This window comes from Ursus maritimus, unplaced genomic scaffold, assembly GCF_017311325.1.
Source record: "Ursus maritimus isolate PB19 unplaced genomic scaffold, ASM1731132v1 scaffold_1, whole genome shotgun sequence".
Taxonomy (NCBI): Eukaryota; Metazoa; Chordata; class Mammalia; order Carnivora; family Ursidae; genus Ursus; species Ursus maritimus.
In genome coordinates, this window is record NW_024423343.1 from 11,966,191 (window position 1) to 11,983,588 (window position 17,398).

General features: G+C 49.0%; 1 protein-coding gene across 2 annotated transcripts in view; it reads left to right on the forward strand.

Moving 5' to 3' along the window:
• Positions 1 to 1,550: 1,550 nt before the first annotated feature.
• Positions 1,551 to 17,398, forward strand: part of IRS1 (insulin receptor substrate 1) — a 57,692-nt gene continuing 41,844 nt past the window's right edge. For both annotated transcript variants that reach the window (XM_008690398.2, XM_040639734.1), the window contains exon 1: positions 1,551 to 5,285. In XM_008690398.2, the coding sequence (XP_008688620.2) occupies positions 1,551 to 5,264 (3,714 nt within the window). In that variant the 3' untranslated portion in view covers positions 5,265 to 5,285. The remainder of the gene's footprint in view (positions 5,286 to 17,398) is intronic.

Genomic DNA, 17,398 nt, shown 5'->3' on the forward strand with positions numbered 1-17,398 from the left:
ACTGAAATCTAGCTTTTATGTTTTCTGGGAGAAAAGGGCTTGACTAGAAACCTCCTTCTCTAGGGGTCGATCTTACCTGTTCGGTAAGATCTAGCCCAGCTCCCGCGCCCCCTCCTCCCTGGACCCTCCCACTCAGGGCCCCGTAGCCGCAGTGCCCCCCCGTCGCCCCCCACCCTCACTCCTGCGTCTTCCCGAGCTCGCCCCCCCGCCGCCGTTTTCCCAGACTCCCCTCGTGCTTTCGGGTAGCCACCCAAACACACCCGCCCGCACCCGCCGCGGGGATTCCTGCGGGCCGGGGGCGCCCTGGGTGGCGCACGGGGAGGACGGCTCTGTGCCGGGGCGGGTGGCCGCGCAGGGGCGCTGCCAGAGCGCTGCGCCGGGGCCCAGCGCGGGCGCCGCTGCGGCACGGCCGGGGGGCGGAGAGGGGCGGGCGCGGGGCGGGCTCGGTCGGGAATGTAGAGACCCGGGCGGGAGCCTCCCGGCGGCGGCGGCCGGGCTGCGGAGCGCGGAGGCTCCGTCACGTGTTTTTCTCCTCCGAGTGAGACGGCGGCGCGGTCGGCGGGGGCCGGCGCGCAGAGCCAGACGCCGCCGCTTGTTTTGGTTGGGGCTCTCGGCAACTCTCCGAGGAGGAGGAGGGAGGAGGAGAGAAGTAACTGCAGAGGCAGCGCCTCCCGGGGAAGAGGCGTCTTCCCCGACTCCTTCCCAAACCTCCCCCTTTGCCTCCCGCCCTCTTCCCCTCCCCTCCTCCCCTGCCGACTGGAGCGAGGGGCAGGGATGAGCCTGTCCCTCCGGCGCGTCCCCAGCTCCCTCGGCTGCCTAATAGCGTTTTGCGTGGAAAAGGCACTTTCTCCGCCTGCCGAGATGGGCCCGAATGGGGGCTGCAGCGGACCCGTTCGCGGGCGGCGGCAGCAGCAGCAGCAACAGCCGCAGCGCCGCGGTCTCTGCGATTGAGCTGGTATTTGGGCGGCTGGTGGCGGCGGGGCGGTTGGGGGGTGGGAGGAGGCGGAGGAGGAGGCGAAGGAGGAGGAGGAGGGAGAACCCCGTGCAACGTTGGGACTTGGCAGCTCGCCTCCCCCTGCCCAAGGATATTTAATTTGCCTCGGGAATCCCTACTTCCAGAGGGGAACTCAGGAGGGAAGGCGCGCGCGCCTGGAGGGGCAACGCGGGGACCCCCGGCCGCCGCCGCCGCCCGCCTGTGCCAGACTCCAGCCCGAGTGGCAAGAGATGCATCTTCGCCCCTTCCTGGCCGCGGCGGCTGTGAGGAGACTTGGCTCTCGGAGGATCCGGGCTTCACTCACCCTGGACGCACTGCCTCCCCCCCAGGGCATGAAACGCCCGTAAACTCCGGCCGAGGCCATCTCCTTGGCGCAGCAGCTGCGTCCCCCTTCGGCTGCCCCTCCCCGGAGCGGGGGGCGGCGTGGTTTTCGGAGTCGGGGGTTCGGCGATCTCCAGCCCTGTTTGCATGTGCGGGGCCGCGGCGAGGAGCCTCCGCCCCCCACCCGGTTGTTTTTCGGCGCCTCCCTCTCCTCCGCGGCGGTGGCGGCGGCAGCATGGCGAGCCCTCCGGAGACCGACGGCTTCTCGGACGTGCGCAAGGTGGGTTACCTGCGCAAACCCAAGAGCATGCACAAGCGCTTCTTCGTGCTGCGGGCGGCCAGCGAGGCAGGGGGGCCGGCGCGCCTCGAGTACTACGAGAACGAGAAGAAGTGGCGGCACAAGTCGAGCGCCCCCAAACGCTCGATCCCCCTCGAGAGCTGCTTCAACATCAACAAGCGGGCAGACTCCAAGAACAAGCACCTGGTGGCCCTTTACACCCGGGACGAGCACTTTGCCATCGCGGCGGACAGCGAGGCCGAGCAGGACAGCTGGTACCAAGCCCTCCTGCAGCTGCACAATCGGGCCAAGGGCCACCACGACGGGGCCTCGGCCCCCGGGGCAGGAGGCGGTGGGGGCAGCTGCAGCGGCAGCTCCGGCCTCGGGGAGGCTGGGGAGGACTTGAGCTACGGGGACGTGCCCCCAGGACCTGCGTTCAAGGAGGTCTGGCAGGTGATCCTGAAACCCAAAGGTCTGGGTCAGACAAAGAACCTGATTGGCATCTACCGACTCTGCCTGACCAGCAAGACCATCAGCTTCGTGAAGCTGAACTCGGAGGCGGCGGCCGTGGTGCTGCAGCTGATGAACATCAGACGCTGCGGCCACTCAGAGAACTTCTTCTTCATCGAAGTGGGCCGTTCCGCAGTGACAGGACCTGGGGAGTTCTGGATGCAGGTGGATGACTCTGTGGTGGCCCAGAACATGCACGAGACAATCCTGGAGGCCATGCGGGCCATGAGCGATGAGTTCCGTCCTCGAAGTAAGAGCCAGTCCTCCTCCAACTGCTCCAACCCCATCAGCGTCCCCTTGCGCAGGCATCACCTCAACAACCCCCCACCCAGCCAGGTGGGGCTGACGCGCCGCTCTCGCACCGAGAGCATCACCGCCACCTCTCCGGCCAGCATGGTGGGCGGCAAGCAGGGCTCCTTCCGTGTGCGAGCGTCCAGCGATGGCGAAGGCACCATGTCCCGCCCGGCCTCGGTGGACGGGAGCCCTGTGAGTCCCAGCACCAACAGGACCCACGCCCACCGTCATCGCGGCAGCTCCCGGCTGCACCCCCCTCTCAACCACAGCCGCTCCATCCCCATGCCTTCTTCTCGCTGCTCACCTTCCGCCACCAGCCCGGTCAGTCTGTCGTCCAGCAGCACCAGTGGCCACGGCTCCACCTCGGACTGTCTCTTCCCACGGCGGTCTAGTGCTTCTGTGTCCGGTTCCCCCAGCGATGGCGGCTTCATCTCCTCCGATGAGTATGGCTCCAGCCCTTGCGATTTCCGAAGTTCCTTCCGCAGTGTCACCCCGGATTCCCTGGGCCACACCCCACCGGCCCGCGGTGAGGAGGAGCTGAGCAACTACATCTGCATGGGAGGCAAGGGGTCCTCCACCCTCACCGCCCCCAATGGTCACTATATTTTGCCTCGGGGTGGCAACGGTCACCGCTACATCCCAGGAGCTGGCTTGGGCACGAGCCCTGCCCTGGCTGGGGATGAAGCGGCCAGTGCTGCAGATCTGGATAATCGGTTCCGAAAGCGGACTCACTCTGCTGGCACATCCCCTACCATTTCCCACCAGAAGACCCCATCCCAGTCCTCTGTGGCTTCCATTGAGGAATACACGGAGATGATGCCTGCCTACCCGCCAGGAGGTGGCAGTGGAGGCCGACTGCCTGGCTACCGGCACTCTGCCTTCGTGCCCACCCACTCCTACCCTGAGGAGGGTCTGGAAATGCACCCTTTGGACAGGCGTGGGGGCCACCACCGCCCAGACACATCCACTCTCCACACTGATGACGGCTACATGCCCATGTCCCCAGGAGTGGCACCAGTGCCCAGCAGCCGAAAGGGCAGTGGGGACTACATGCCCATGAGCCCCAAGAGCGTGTCTGCGCCGCAGCAGATCATCAACCCGATCAGACGCCATCCTCAGAGAGTGGACCCCAATGGCTACATGATGATGTCCCCAAGCGGCAGCTGCTCTCCTGACATTGGAGGCGGGCCCAGCAGCAGCAGCGCCGCCCCTTCTGGGAGCAGCTATGGCAAGCTATGGACAAATGGGGTAGGGGGCCACCACGCTCATGCCCTGCCGCACCCCAAACTGCCCGCAGAGAGCGGGAGTGGCAAGCTCTTGTCTTGTACTGGTGACTACATGAACATGTCGCCAGTGGGGGACTCCAACACCAGCAGCCCCTCCGACTGCTACTACGGCCCAGAGGACCCCCAGCACAAGCCAGTTCTCTCCTACTACTCATTGCCAAGGTCCTTTAAGCACACCCAGCGCCCTGGGGAGCTGGAGGAGAGTGCCCGGCACCAGCACCTCCGCCTTTCCTCCAGCTCTGGTCGCCTTCTCTATGCTGCAACGGCAGAGGATTCCTCCTCCTCCACCAGCAGCGACAGCCTGGGCGGGGGATACTGTGGGGTGAGGCCGGATCCTGGCCTCCCACATATCCACCATCAGGTCCTGCAGCCCCATCTGCCTCGAAAGGTGGACACAGCTGCCCAGACCAACAGCCGCCTGGCTCGGCCCACGAGGCTGTCCCTGGGGGATCCCAAGGCCAGCACCTTACCTCGGGTCCGAGAGCAGCAGCAACAGCCGTCCCTGCTGCACGCTCCGGAGCCCAAGAGCCCAGGGGAGTATGTGAATATTGAATTTGGGAGTGATCAGCCGTGTTACTTATCTGGTCCTGTGGCTTCCCGCAGCTCGCCTTCTGTCAGGTGTCCATCCCAGCTCCAGCCAGCTCCCAGAGAGGAAGAGACTGGCACTGAGGAATACATGAACATGGACCTGGGGCCAGGCCGAAGGGCGACCTGGCAGGAGAGTGCCGGGGTCCAGGCAGGCAGAGCGGGCCCTGCACCCCCTGGGGCTGCTAGCATGTGCAGGCCTACCCGGGCAGTGCCCAGCAGCCGGGGGGACTACATGACCATGCAGATGGGCTGTCCGGCGCAGAGCTACGTGGACACCTCACCAGTTGCCCCCATCAGCTATGCTGACATGCGGACAGGCCTTGCTGTGGAGGAGGCCAGCCTTCCAGGAGCCACCGCGGCGGCTCCCTCCTCATCCTCTGTAGCCTCTGCTTCCCCCACTGCGCCTCAAAAAGCAGGGGAGCTGGTGGCCCGCTCTTCCCTGCTGGGGGGCCCACAGGGACCTGGGGGCATGAGCGCCTTCACCCGGGTGAACCTCAGTCCCAACCGTAACCAGAGTGCCAAAGTGATCCGTGCGGACCCACAAGGGTGCCGGAGGCGGCATAGCTCTGAGACCTTCTCCTCCACACCTAGTGCCACCCGGATGGGCAACACGGTGCCCTTTGGAGGGGGGGCTGCCGTAGGGGGCGGCGGTGGTGGCAGCAGCAGCACAGAGGATATGAAACGCCACAGTTCTGCTTCCTTTGAGAATGTGTGGCTGAGGCCTGGGGAGCTCGGGGGAGCCCCCAAGGAGCCGGCCCAAGTGTGTGGGGCTGCTGGGGGTTTGGAGAACGGGCTTAACTACATAGACCTGGATTTGGTCAAGGACTTCAAACCGCGCCCTCAGGAGCGCCCCCCTCAACCGCAGCCGCCCCTGCCCCCGCCCCCTCATCAGCCTCTGGGCAGCAGTGAGAGCAGCTCAACCAGCCGCTCCAGCGAGGATTTAAGCGCCTATGCCAGCATCAGTTTCCAGAAGCAGCCAGAGGACCTCCAGTAGCTCAACTGGACATCACAGCAGGTGCGTTTCATGGTGACAAAGTCAGAAGACAAAACTGCTTTTAACCTTGTGCTGGAATTCTCTTCCTCTTTGCCTAGGCCCCTTTCCTCTCCTTCCCATTGCTTCCTTAGGGAGTGCTTTCACAGGATGGGGGAGGGGAGGGCACACAAGGTGCTCCCTCCACCAGGACACTTGGCTGACAGTCCAATAAACCTGTTGGAGCCACGGTCCAGGAGGCCTTTCGTTTGAGGCTCCCAAGTGAAGTACTTATTGTAGTATTTTCAAAACACATGGCCTATACCGGTTCTGAGGCTTGTGGAGTTCGTATATAAGTACCTTTTTCTCTTTACTGAAGTTTTCTTTTGACTATATATTTAGGTCAGTCCCTAGAAGGAACAGCTCTACAAAAATATTTGTTAGCACAGGGGCTAAACCAAACCTTTCATTTCAGATAGTTTCTTGGAGCTCTTAAGGGTGATCTTATCAAGTTGCTCTGTGTACTTTAATTCTGTGATTTCACAATACCAAGGCAACATAAATAGCAGTGGAAACATCCCTTTTTATTCTTGCTGCCCTAAAAAGATCTGAGAGTAAGAGCTTGTTTAGGCTTACATATTTAGGGAGATATACCTGTCTCTTTATGACTCTCTGTAGAAAGTAATTATGGGTGACATTCTCTTTTTTGCTCCTGAGCCAGGATTTGTGAAATATTATTCACACACCAACCCACCACCTCACAGGCATGGCTGCTTTTGCACGGAGTCTGCAGTGAAGTCTGCATGTGTCTGGGACTCGTTATTAGTGAAGAGTTATGGAAATTCATCCCAGCGTGTCTGCCTTACAGTTTGTCTGTTCTTGCAAAGGCCTGCAGGGAGACATCACACAGATCATTTGGGGGCTACTGTACATCTTCTGTAAAATTACTTAACGTTTTTACATTGAAAAGAAGGAGTATTATGTTGGGGAAATGCAGGGCTTTGGTTTTGTTTTGCATTGAATGTAAAGGCTAGGAGTACTCTTCCATTTTTAGAGCATTTGTTGTTTGCCTCTAAGCGCAGGAATAAACATATCAGTACATGTTGAAAGTTGGCTTTACGTCTTCAGTGGCTAAGGCTCTATTGAAAATGAAAAACATTTGTGATAGGAAATTTGCCTGTCCTTCATTCTGTTGAGCCTATTTTCTGGTGGTCATAATTGTGGGAAGAAGAGAGGAGTATAGTTTGCAAATAATGTGATGAGTTGGCAATGCAGAAGTTTCCAGCGTTTGGAAACGTTTTATTCTGACAAACTGATTATCTTGTGATAGTCTTTTTGATGTATGCTTCATAGAATGAGCTGTTAAATATGTGTCCATTCATAAGAAATTGTGCATTGGGTTCCTGTTGGTAGGTATTTGTTCTGTGGTCTCAGTCTCCTTGATCCTAACCAGTTTCTAATAATTGACCCATATCATTCGCTGTTTTCTAGAACAAGATATAGGTACACAAACATTCAGACTAAGATTTTTCGGTGATACCAGGCATCATTTGATTAGCATTTAGTATTTATTTTTGTGATTCACTAGAAGAGATTTGATTATATTTGTCAACATCAACAGTTAAAAACTTTGGTTATTTTTAAGTGATTAAAAAAAATGACATTTTTGGGAATGCGAATCCCTCTAATACTCTAACCATTTATATTGCACAGTGTTTCATTTATAAAGTAATGAGGATTTGTAGGAAACAAACCCAGCAGAAGCAAAATTTTCATTTTAGAGAAGACGAAAGAAGAGGCTAGGAAACAATAAATTTTCCTCACCTGTTTTCTTAGTTTGGACAGGTTTCTTTTTATAGAGAGAAGAAATAATATTTGCTTTGAAAGAAATTGATGACCACATAGAGTTTTCGTCTTTTAAAGGAGCTTTAAAATAAAATCCTCTTTATGAGGCGGGTACATTAAAAACAAACTGACCAAAGCAAAACGATCTTCTAAGCTTTCTTAGGGAGAGTGTAATATGCTGGAATAAACATCATCATATCCCCAATAATCTTGGAGTAGCAATACACCGTGCTTTGACAACCCCATGCCAGAAAAATTCTACAGTGTGTATTTTGTAAGATGTAAATGGAAAGATGAGAGGTGTTTGTGGTGTGTTTTAAGTGAGGCACCAAATGCTACTTGACACCCTTCCATCCTGAATTCTCCCTTGCCTTTGCCCTGTTGAGTTTAAGGATGTGATCTGATCGTCAATTATCATCTGAAACAAAAAAATCTGACCTGCCTTGGCAAACAGCTTTTCCTAGGAATGAGTATTTTGGTTGTGGAAACATCCTTTTCCTAACTTCCTCAGCAGTTCCTATCTGCCTCTCTTGCTCATGGCTCAGGTAAAACCTGAAACAGGAAAGGCAGGGGTGCTGAAAGGGGTGTGTGCTTTCTCCTAACCCCTCGTTTTTAAACGTTGAGGCTTGTCTAATATTTTTCCCTGTCTGTTAAAGGAGAACATTTGTGAGGCAGCTCAGGTGCTCAGGACTGCTGGTTGCCCTTCTCATTGACCCCATGTCCAGTTTCCAATTTTTGTCAACCGGTGCCGCCTCTAACTTCGTTCTCATTTTGAGTTCTTGCTTTCCAGCATCCCCTTCTCCCATTCCCTTTGTTTCCCACCTCTTATTACTTCATGTTTCTGGCCTTGTCTTTTTTTCTCTTTTTCTCCATTTCAGAATTTCGCAGTCCTTGTGGCCTCCTCTCTGCAGAGAGTGGATTGAGAGCCCAAGAAAGAGGGCAGAAAGGACACGGCAACCCAGTTATCCTTAACCCGCTTTTACCTCAAATTTGTTTTGTAGTTTTTGAAATCGCAGCTCGGGCACATAGAGCAGGCTTTGGCAAAGGCACAGCCCCAAGCCGCCCCCGTTTAAGTGCCTTTTATTTATTTATTTTTGTCATTTTATTATGCCCCCCCCCCAAGGGGGGGCATTTCTCCTCCTTTCACTCCATTTGCTTGTGGTGATTTCAAGGATTCCGTACCTCCAGGGCTACCTCCCATCTCTCCCTCCTTCTTCCCTTCCCCTCCCTGTGTGGCCTTTTTTGTCTGGCGCAAACCGTCTCAGCTCTGGCACTTTCCCGTTTCCCGGGTCACCTCCGCTTCCTGCATTCCTCCCTATTTATTTGGCAGTTGGCTCCCCTCCCTCCTCCGAGCCCCTTTAGCCGGGGGTTGGGGAATCTGTAGCAGGGCTGAGGCCGCCCTCACAAATCTCCCACCCCGCCCACCTCCGGTCGCCTGGAGGCGCCGGGCTGCCCGGCCCCTTCCCCGCCCCGCCGCCGCGTGGTCCGCTGAGGCTGGTGAGCCCCGGCCCCTAGGTGCAGGACTGGCTCTGAGTGGGCGGGGCGGACGGGCCCTGATTGGCTCCTGCCAGAGCCAATCAGCGCGAGTATCTGCCGTGCTGCGGCGGGCGCGGGGTGGGGCCTCGAGCCGGAGGTGGGCTGGGGGGTTGGGGCTGGGACTTGGGTCCAGCGGTGGTCCCCGGGGCTGGGCGTCGGGGGCACCAGCCCTCCCAACTCTCCCTCCACCTCTTCCTTCTGGTGCCTGCGGAACTGAGCCAAATACGCCCCCCCTCCCCTCCCAGAGGATGTTATGCACTCATCCTTATTCGTGCATCCAGCCCAGAATCCTGGGAATGAGAAAGTCCAACCAGCCCACTGACAGAGGCCGGAAATACACACTTCCTCTTATTTTTAATTGAGAAAAATCCAGGCCATGACCATGTGACGTGCCCCATTTTGTTTCCCTCCTCTCTTTACTACGGTTTACTACGACGCCACGTTCCTTCATCTTCCTGTCTGGAAATTCACGAGCACGTGGTTGTAGGATTGATTGGGTTGGCTCAAGATTCTAACATTTACGTCCCTTACTAATGGGAAGGAGGAGGGAAAAAAAAAAACGGAGAAGGAAACACAAGTGCTGTGGCTGGCACTGTTTGGGGATCATTCAGGAAAAACTCATTTGGCTGGAAATTGTATTAGGGTCAACACTATATATCGAGCGGCTGCAGTTTGCAAAGCACAGAGCCGGATAAGATCAACAAAAACTGACCCTTCTAGGCCCAGGGGAGCTCACAGTGAAATGAAAACGCCGGATATGGCTTGCAAATCATGAGAATCTAGAGATTCATTGCAAGGGCCTGGGTAGAGTTTGGTACTGAGGTTGGAGGAAACGCTGCTTAAGCTCTCAAAACCAGATTTGTTTTTGACCAGTGACAGCCCACGTGACAGCTCCTCAGGGCTGGCTGGGCTAACCTCCTGAAAGCTTGCTAGATTTGTATTGTGGCCCTCACGTAACCAACGTTATGTGAGGTGTATTGCTCTATGGGATGAAACATTTGTTCCAGTTTTCCGTTCTAAAATAAAGGAAAGTAAGAGAGAAATTAATGGAGGTGTTCCCCTTCCCTTCCCCTCTCTAATAAGTCTTTCTCACCAGCCAGCCAGCATCCCTCATGCATCACTGAATCATAAGCCCCCAAGGCAGCGTTTTTCCGTAGGTGTGAATGTAAGGAAGAAGGACTGCCCTGGTGTAAATGCTATGCCTCATGCTGCTTCTGAGCGGTGGGTGAGTTTCTCTGTTGTTCAAGAAAACTTGGAGCATCTAACAATCTTCTTAATCTCTACTGTTGTTTAAATAGCTTTTTATGTTAAAAAAAATCTGTAAAAAATTCCACATACTATAATCATTTCTCTGATTGCCACCCAGATAAATACTATCTAGTATATTGCCTACTACAGTAAGGGACTTGGAATTCAAAACTTCATGCCTCCCCTGTTCCCTGCTGTTTGGTTTTTTGTTTTTGTTTTTTTTTAGTTTAGTTTTGTTTGTTTTTTGGTTTTTTGTTTGTTTGTTTGTTTGTTTGGTTTATCAAAATTCCTGGAAAATAGCTTTATGTTATCTTGAATGATGCAATGGAAAAAGCAGTTCCTGGGAGCCAGAGAACTTGAGTCATAACACAGCCTGTACCCTTCACTAGCTAAGTGACCTTGGGCATGTCACTTGATTTCTCTGGACCTATTTCCTCATCAGTAATTGAGAATTTTGTTCTAAATTATTCTGACCTCCTTTGCAGCACTAAACATAGGAATATTTTGGAGAGAATGATATTTTTTAATGGGTCAGTTGTAATGAGGATTCTTTCTGAAGAAGCTGTTGATGGGGTCATAATGAAGTACGTTAGAATATTCTGTTTCTTCTTGTTTTGGCTTTTGCATCACTCATTATGGTTTGATTCAGGACTTATTTTAACCTTTCTGGTTTGGAGGGGAGCAGACTTTAACAGACCTTATAACAATCCCTCCACAGACTACACAAGTCTGAATTTTTGGAGCCTTTTCTAGACTGAACTGAGCTCCTCCCCCTCCTCCCTTTTAAAAACATCAAACTTGTGTGAGAAGCAAGTCAACAGCTAGTTCCTTGCGTCCTAAGGTCAACCGTTGGAAGCATACCACCCCACTGTACAGGTCAAGCTTTAACCAAGCCATGTCCAGGACATTATTCTGTTTATTCTACTGGAAATCACCCCTTCTTATGCAGGTGTTCTGTTTATGGATAATGTTTCTCATTTGTACCATCAGAAGCCTTCCTTCAGTGAGGAATAACCACTTGAGTGAATAGAAAGGAAATCTGAGAGGCCAACTGAGGACTATAGGAAGTCTTCCACAATTTTTTGTTCGGTTTCAGTTTTCTCTGTCAGGTGTATGGAAAAGCTCAGTTATTTCTCTTGCCGGCAGCATGAATGTTGTCCAACTTTTTTGTGTTTTAGGATTTTTGATTTGTTAGTTGAGCTGTATACTGCTTTGCCGACCTGTTATTATCTTGGCTGTCAAGTTGCCAATGTATTCAGAAGTTCTGGCCCTTTGGGTACCTCTGTGTGGATTGTGTAATTCATTAGAATAGTCTATTGACTGTTTCATTCAGAATTTCATTGACTTATTCTTTTCCAATCCTTCTGCTACAATCATATATATTTCTTGCTATATAGTATGTAAATGTTTCCTTTTATTTTGGTGGGTTGGTAATTTTAGGATAATGGAACACTTCACAATTGTAAGGTTTTGTTTTAAAGAAAGCTATTTTCCCAATGATTTCCTCTTGTTACAGAGGTACTGTAAATTGTATTCAAGGAAAATAGTGTCTCGTGAGTTCAGTTTGAAGTCAGTTTCACACTAAAGATTCTGTAACTCTTTTTGCCACATTTACAATTATATTCTTGATTTATTATTCCTTGCCTTACAAGTCCATAGCTATGCGGCAAACACTAAAAAGCACTTTTTAAAATGTTACTGAAACATGTTTAGAAGTTGTAATTACTTTGAATTTTAATTTAACAGAATTACATTCTAATATGTGTATGGTATAATAGCATGCTAGTTTCTAACTAATATGAAATAGTTGCAAAAAAAAAGTTATCGTAAAGCTTTTTTAAATGATGGTCAGGAGATGTTCTTGTCTTCCATCGTGCTTTTGTCTTCTATCGTGGAAATGGTAGCATCTCTCCCATTCTTGATTCACAGAAAAAAGGAGAAGATGGATTAGATGAGTATAAGATACTGTCATCTATGGGGAAAGGAACATTTTCCATCTTAATAATATTCTTGCTGCAGGCTCTGCTATAATCTATTTGTTAAAATAAAGTTGGTTGGTTAAATGTTATTTGTGCTTCCTCAATGAGCCAGTGATCTTTGAATAATAGAACTTTTAAAAATGATGTGTTTATATTGAAAAGGCAGCTTTTCTTTTTTTTTAAGCCCCTTTCTGCATTTTCATTCATGACGGCAGTAGAATTGAATATATTGGTCAGGCTATAATTTTAATTGGATCATCGACTCTATCTTCAAGCAGAGAGGAAATTTGTGGTTTTATTACCCCACCCTGAATGTTTAATTGAGTAATGTTTTACTAGTAAGTATTCACTGTTTTCCTTTTGCCTTTCCATGTTTGATCCTTTGTTTGCTGCCCACTCTGTGTCACTTTCTGCCATCCACCCCGGTCCTGTTTGAACCAAAGCCACATACATTGGATGCTAATTGGTTGGCCTGAAGAAGATGCCAGTAAACCCAAGTTCATAAACTTTCGCTCTTGTTTTCTGTTGACCGAAAAATACTTTGATGCGAGTTCTCTGATCCGCCCTGACGTATTTAGGTCATGTTGCTGAACAGTTTCACTTAATCTTGAGAAATTGATAGTTGTGTTATGTTTGTTGAAATGATTAAAGAAACATTCTTTCTCTCTCTTTTTTTTTCTTTAAACGTATCTAGCGTGGCAAACAAATTCTATTTTGCACAGAAAGTCATGATTCTTGGTTTTAGGAAGGTTATGGATCCATGTGAAACAGGAAAATGTAAGAAAAGACATTTGTAAACAATATAGCAGTTAAAGGTCTCCAAAATATTCAGTAATTACTCTGTCTTCCACTATTATTCATCTATTATTCTCCAATGATTGTGTCCCTGTTTATTTTAAAATAATTTGAAGGGCTTGCTAGGATACCGGAAATAATCATACTTACCCTTGAATTTTAGGGATTGTGGGAATAATCAGAAGAACCTTAGCTTCTTTGGTTCAAGATCAGAGGCCACCTGCCCCCCAACCTCAGCATGAATGCTCTGTCTTCAAATAGGCCCCAGACCTCAGTTTCCTGTTGGTCCCTTTCCCTTTTTTCTTCAATAAACAGCAATGAACACCTCTTGTGTTCCAATAACACATATTTTGTTGTAAGAGAATGGGGGTGGACACATGGAAAGGAGGGGGAAAAAGGTAGTGAAGGGAGTTCATCCAAGTAATTACCAAATTTCTTATGGCACAGCTTATCTGAGGGAAAAAAAAATCAAGATTCAGGATATGTAATCCATGAAAGTCAGCATTTTTCATATACTTACTGGGTGAAAGTGCCCATCTACTTCAAAGTATTATGCTTTTCTGAATCATTCTAACCCTGGCTTCCTGGCTGGCAATAACACCAGCTTACTTAAATAGCTCACAAGGCTCTTGAAACTATTTGGAAGAGTGGCCCTTTTTTGGATACTCAGCTGGCAAATATAATATTAGCAAGAAGCAAGAAAAAGCTATCTTTGGCTCTTTTGTCCAATGAAGCAGCCAGGAGAGGGGTCCAGGTGTTAAATGAACAGTTCATGAGTAGGAAGCATGGGGTAAAGGTGGGGCTGCAAAAGAAATTGTCGTTTTTTCTTTCCATCCTAGAAGCTCACCATTTGAGAATGTTTTTTTCCCTTTGGGTGGGTGGTTTTTATTTTTAGTAGTGAAAGGCTTTAACCCTCTGACCTGTGGTTCCTGTGCTTGCTTTTGGCTGGAAGTATAATCTCCTTTGAGATTTGGTCATTGCTGTTTCTTAAGTGTGTTCACTTGCACTCTTTCTGCTTTGATGACGTGCAGTCGTATTTGTTTGTAAGTTCAGACTAGTTTCCTACAGAAACCTAAAAAAGCATTTTTTTTTTTTTTTTTTAAGACCACCTAAGACCATGATAGCGTGCTGGGTCTATTCACACTTGTGTTTTCCCTTTCATTTTTTGGTGTTGGCAATTCATGCACATACTATAAGTTTCAAGTAGTTTCAAAAAATTTTTTAAAGGTATAAAGTGAAAAATAAGATTCTCTCCCACTCTTGTTCTCCAGCTTCTCTTCTCATAGGCCACCATCAATGCTGGATTTTGTTTATGTTTCCAGAGATGAACTGCTCATAAATTTTGAAGCTTAGCACTAGAAAGTTGGTGAAATGCCCAATTGCTTAGAGTCCCCACGTTTTGCACTGAAGGAACACAGCAGACAACATAGCTCTTACAGTAGACTCACTGCTTTTTTTTTTTTTTTTTAAAGGAAAAGAGAAAAGGAGTCTGTACTTCCCATGCCTCTTGAGACTCTTCAGGTTTTAAAAATGCATCATCTAGTATAACCCAGTGATGGGGGGAAAGCATTAGTTGGGAAATGATCTGCTTTTCTAATTTTGAACCATTTATGAAGGGAAAGGTGTCTAAGTGTGAGTCTTTATTACTCTGTTTCTCCCCTGGTCCTTCTGCAGTAGCATGTCAGCACTTCCCTGCCCCTCCACCAGAGTGAATAACTAGTTCTTAATATAGTGTGGTAGGATTAACTCTAAAGGTTAAGGAGCCTTTTGAAGACGTTCTGGTCACCAAGGTCTCATATTTTCAAGAGTTCAGAAGAATTAAAGCTTTCTATTGGAATAAGCAGAAAGCATGGCAAAACCATTTCAAATTCTGGGAGCAGCTTATTTTAGACAGAAGAATTACCTGTAAATAATAGAATAAATTGTTTAGTAATTTTCTCTCACTCCAAGTATTGATAACTTTGGAGGAAATTAGTGGAATTTAGGGAATCTGTTCCATCTCCTAAGAAGCATATTACCGTGTGTATGACTTTGATAATCTCTACTTTGAACCAGAGAGGACCTCGAATAGTTAAAAACATTTATAACTGATACCCTGATGTTCTTGCTGATTGTGGTCCACGTATAGGGTGAATAGGATGGAGTAGTTATCATTACAAAATAGAAACTTTCAAGAATATGATAATGAGCTTTAAGTCTCAGTGATCAATATTGTATCATTTCCGGCAACTTGTCAATAAGGATATGCTAAAACAGTAATACCAGTTTTCTTCCAGGTCATCTGCAGTGAGGAATGGAATTCAGCAACATGCAGAAACTTTTAAGAAAGCTGTTCAAGAGTTTAGTCTATGAAACAAGCTAGTTTCTTAGATGTATGCCTCATTTAGCTTTGATCTGTCACAAACCACCCCAAAACCAATGGCCTTAGAACATCAGTCATCTGTTAGATCGCAGTTCTGAGGGTTGGTGACGGAGGCTGTGTTCTGTGGGGCAGTGCCTGTCTCACCTGGGGAAGCGCACGTGGACAGTCGGACAGTTGGCCGAGGACGGGTTGATGTAGAATGGTTTCCCTCACTTGTCTGGTGGACGATGCTGGCTGTCAGTGGTGCTTGCTCTTGACTGACCCAGAGTGGGCTGACTCAAACTTCACATAGTATTTGAATGAGCAACCCGCAGCAGTGAGAGGGGGCACCAGTACTTTCCAAGCCTCTGCTTACATCGCATTTGCTCCTCTCCCATTGCCCAAAGCAAGTCCCAAAGCCATGCCCAGTTTCAGGGAATAGAAAAATAGATCCTGGGGCACCTGAGTGGCTCAGTCAGTTAAGCAGCTGCATTCAGCTCAGGTCATGATCCTAGAGGCCTGGGATGGAGCCCCACATTAGGCTCCTTGCTCAGCAGGGAGCCTGGTTCTTCCCTTCCCTCTGCCGCTTCCCCAGCTTGTGTGCTTTCTCTCTCTCTGACAAATAAATAAATAAAATCTTTAAAAAAAAAAAAGAAAAGAAAAATAGATCCTACTTCTTGATGGGAGAAGCCATTGTGTCTGATTTATACATTGTACAGTGTATTTATAAACACAGTTATGTATACCGTCATTGACTATTTATCCAGTCTCATGTTGAACGCCTAGGATGAAGTGATTCTTAAATGTTTATAATGTTTATAATGTTAAAATAGCTTTGGGTGAAATATCAATGATTTCCTTCATATTGGTGGTATCACTTTTTTTCTTTCTAATTTTTCTTTGAGAAACAGGAAAGCTTATACTGTCTCAATGAACTTTTATTGAGTTCATACTGTGAGCCAGGCACTGGGGACCGAAATAGGTGTGTTGCTGTCTTCCTGGTGCTTGTAGGAGGCAGAGAACAAAGAAGGGAACAATGAATTACATTACTGCAAAGTGTGGGGACAGGAAAGGATTTGAGAAAATAGTAAATAATGTGGTCCTGTCATTCAGGTTCTTGAAGGGATAGCAAGGATTTTTATATCACAGATGCAGATCTTCTTTAGAGTTTGATTCTCTCTTTTATAGAATGAGTGGAAGCTGGAAGTTCACCTCTAAGAAAAACGTGAAAAATGACTACCGAGGTTTCTTACCAGAGACTGTCGTCTGTATTTTTAATGCCATTGGTGGTTGGTGAAAATAGTTACGCTATTTGCCCGAGGTCAGAGGACAACACATTCTAGCAGTCCTCAGGTGGCTCCCACAGGCCTAGAGATGAAATGTGGTATTAGAAAGGAGCCCAGAGCCACAGGAGGACATCAGGCATCTTGTACCGTCCTCCCTCCGTTCTTCACCAGACTGCGCTTTCCCCACATACACAGCTAGCTGGACCAGAGCAGCGCTTGCTTAAGAGAACCAGGCTTTTAGTGGGGAGTGGTGGGGAGCAATGGGTGAAATGGAACCAAAGACTTGAATGGTTTGATGGGGCGCCTGGGTGGCTCAGTTGTTAAGCATCTGCCTTTGGCTCAGGTCATGATCCCAGGGTCCTGGGATCCAGTCCAGCATCAGGCTTCTTCCTCTGCCACTCCCCCTGCTTGTGCTCTCTCTCTCTCTCTCTTTCTCTGTCAGATAAATAAATAAAATCTTAAAAAAAAAAGACTTCAGTGGTTTGAAAGAAGTGTTCCCACCTGAGCACAGGTAAGGACTCTGGTAATGCGGAGTTGCTGATTCTTGGGAAACCAATGCGGATGGTCGGCAGTATCCCACTCAAAGCCACGGCGGTGGTTTCTTGAACCCTGTCTCAGATCTCTTACCAGCCAGTATTTACATTTTCTGACACCAGAACCTTGAATGCCTTAAAGTTCCTGAGGTTACAGAACAAAACAAAATTGGGACACTGAGTAACCTACCTCCTATCGGGAGGGGGGGGGGGAGTCCATAAAGGGTTTGGAGGGGCCTGTTGAGCGGTGTATTTATATCCTGATCTTGGCAGCTCCCACCCACCCCCCACCCCCCAGCTCCTCATTGGCTTGCCCTTTCTGCCCCCTTCCCAATTCCAAGGCACTCTTTGAACCATAGTTAACAATACCTTCCTTTCAAAGCTGATCCCATTCCCTCTGGTTAGATGAAGGAATATAAATATTACATGTTTTTCTAAAGAATGGGTAATGACTTGACTTCTGAAAATATTTTACTTCCATTGGTAGGATACCCTGGAAGTCATTGGGATTATAATGAAAACTTTCCTTTTGCTTAAGCTTGTCCTGTGTAGTGTGTGTGTGTGTGTGTGTGTGTGTGTGTGTGTGTGTGTGTGT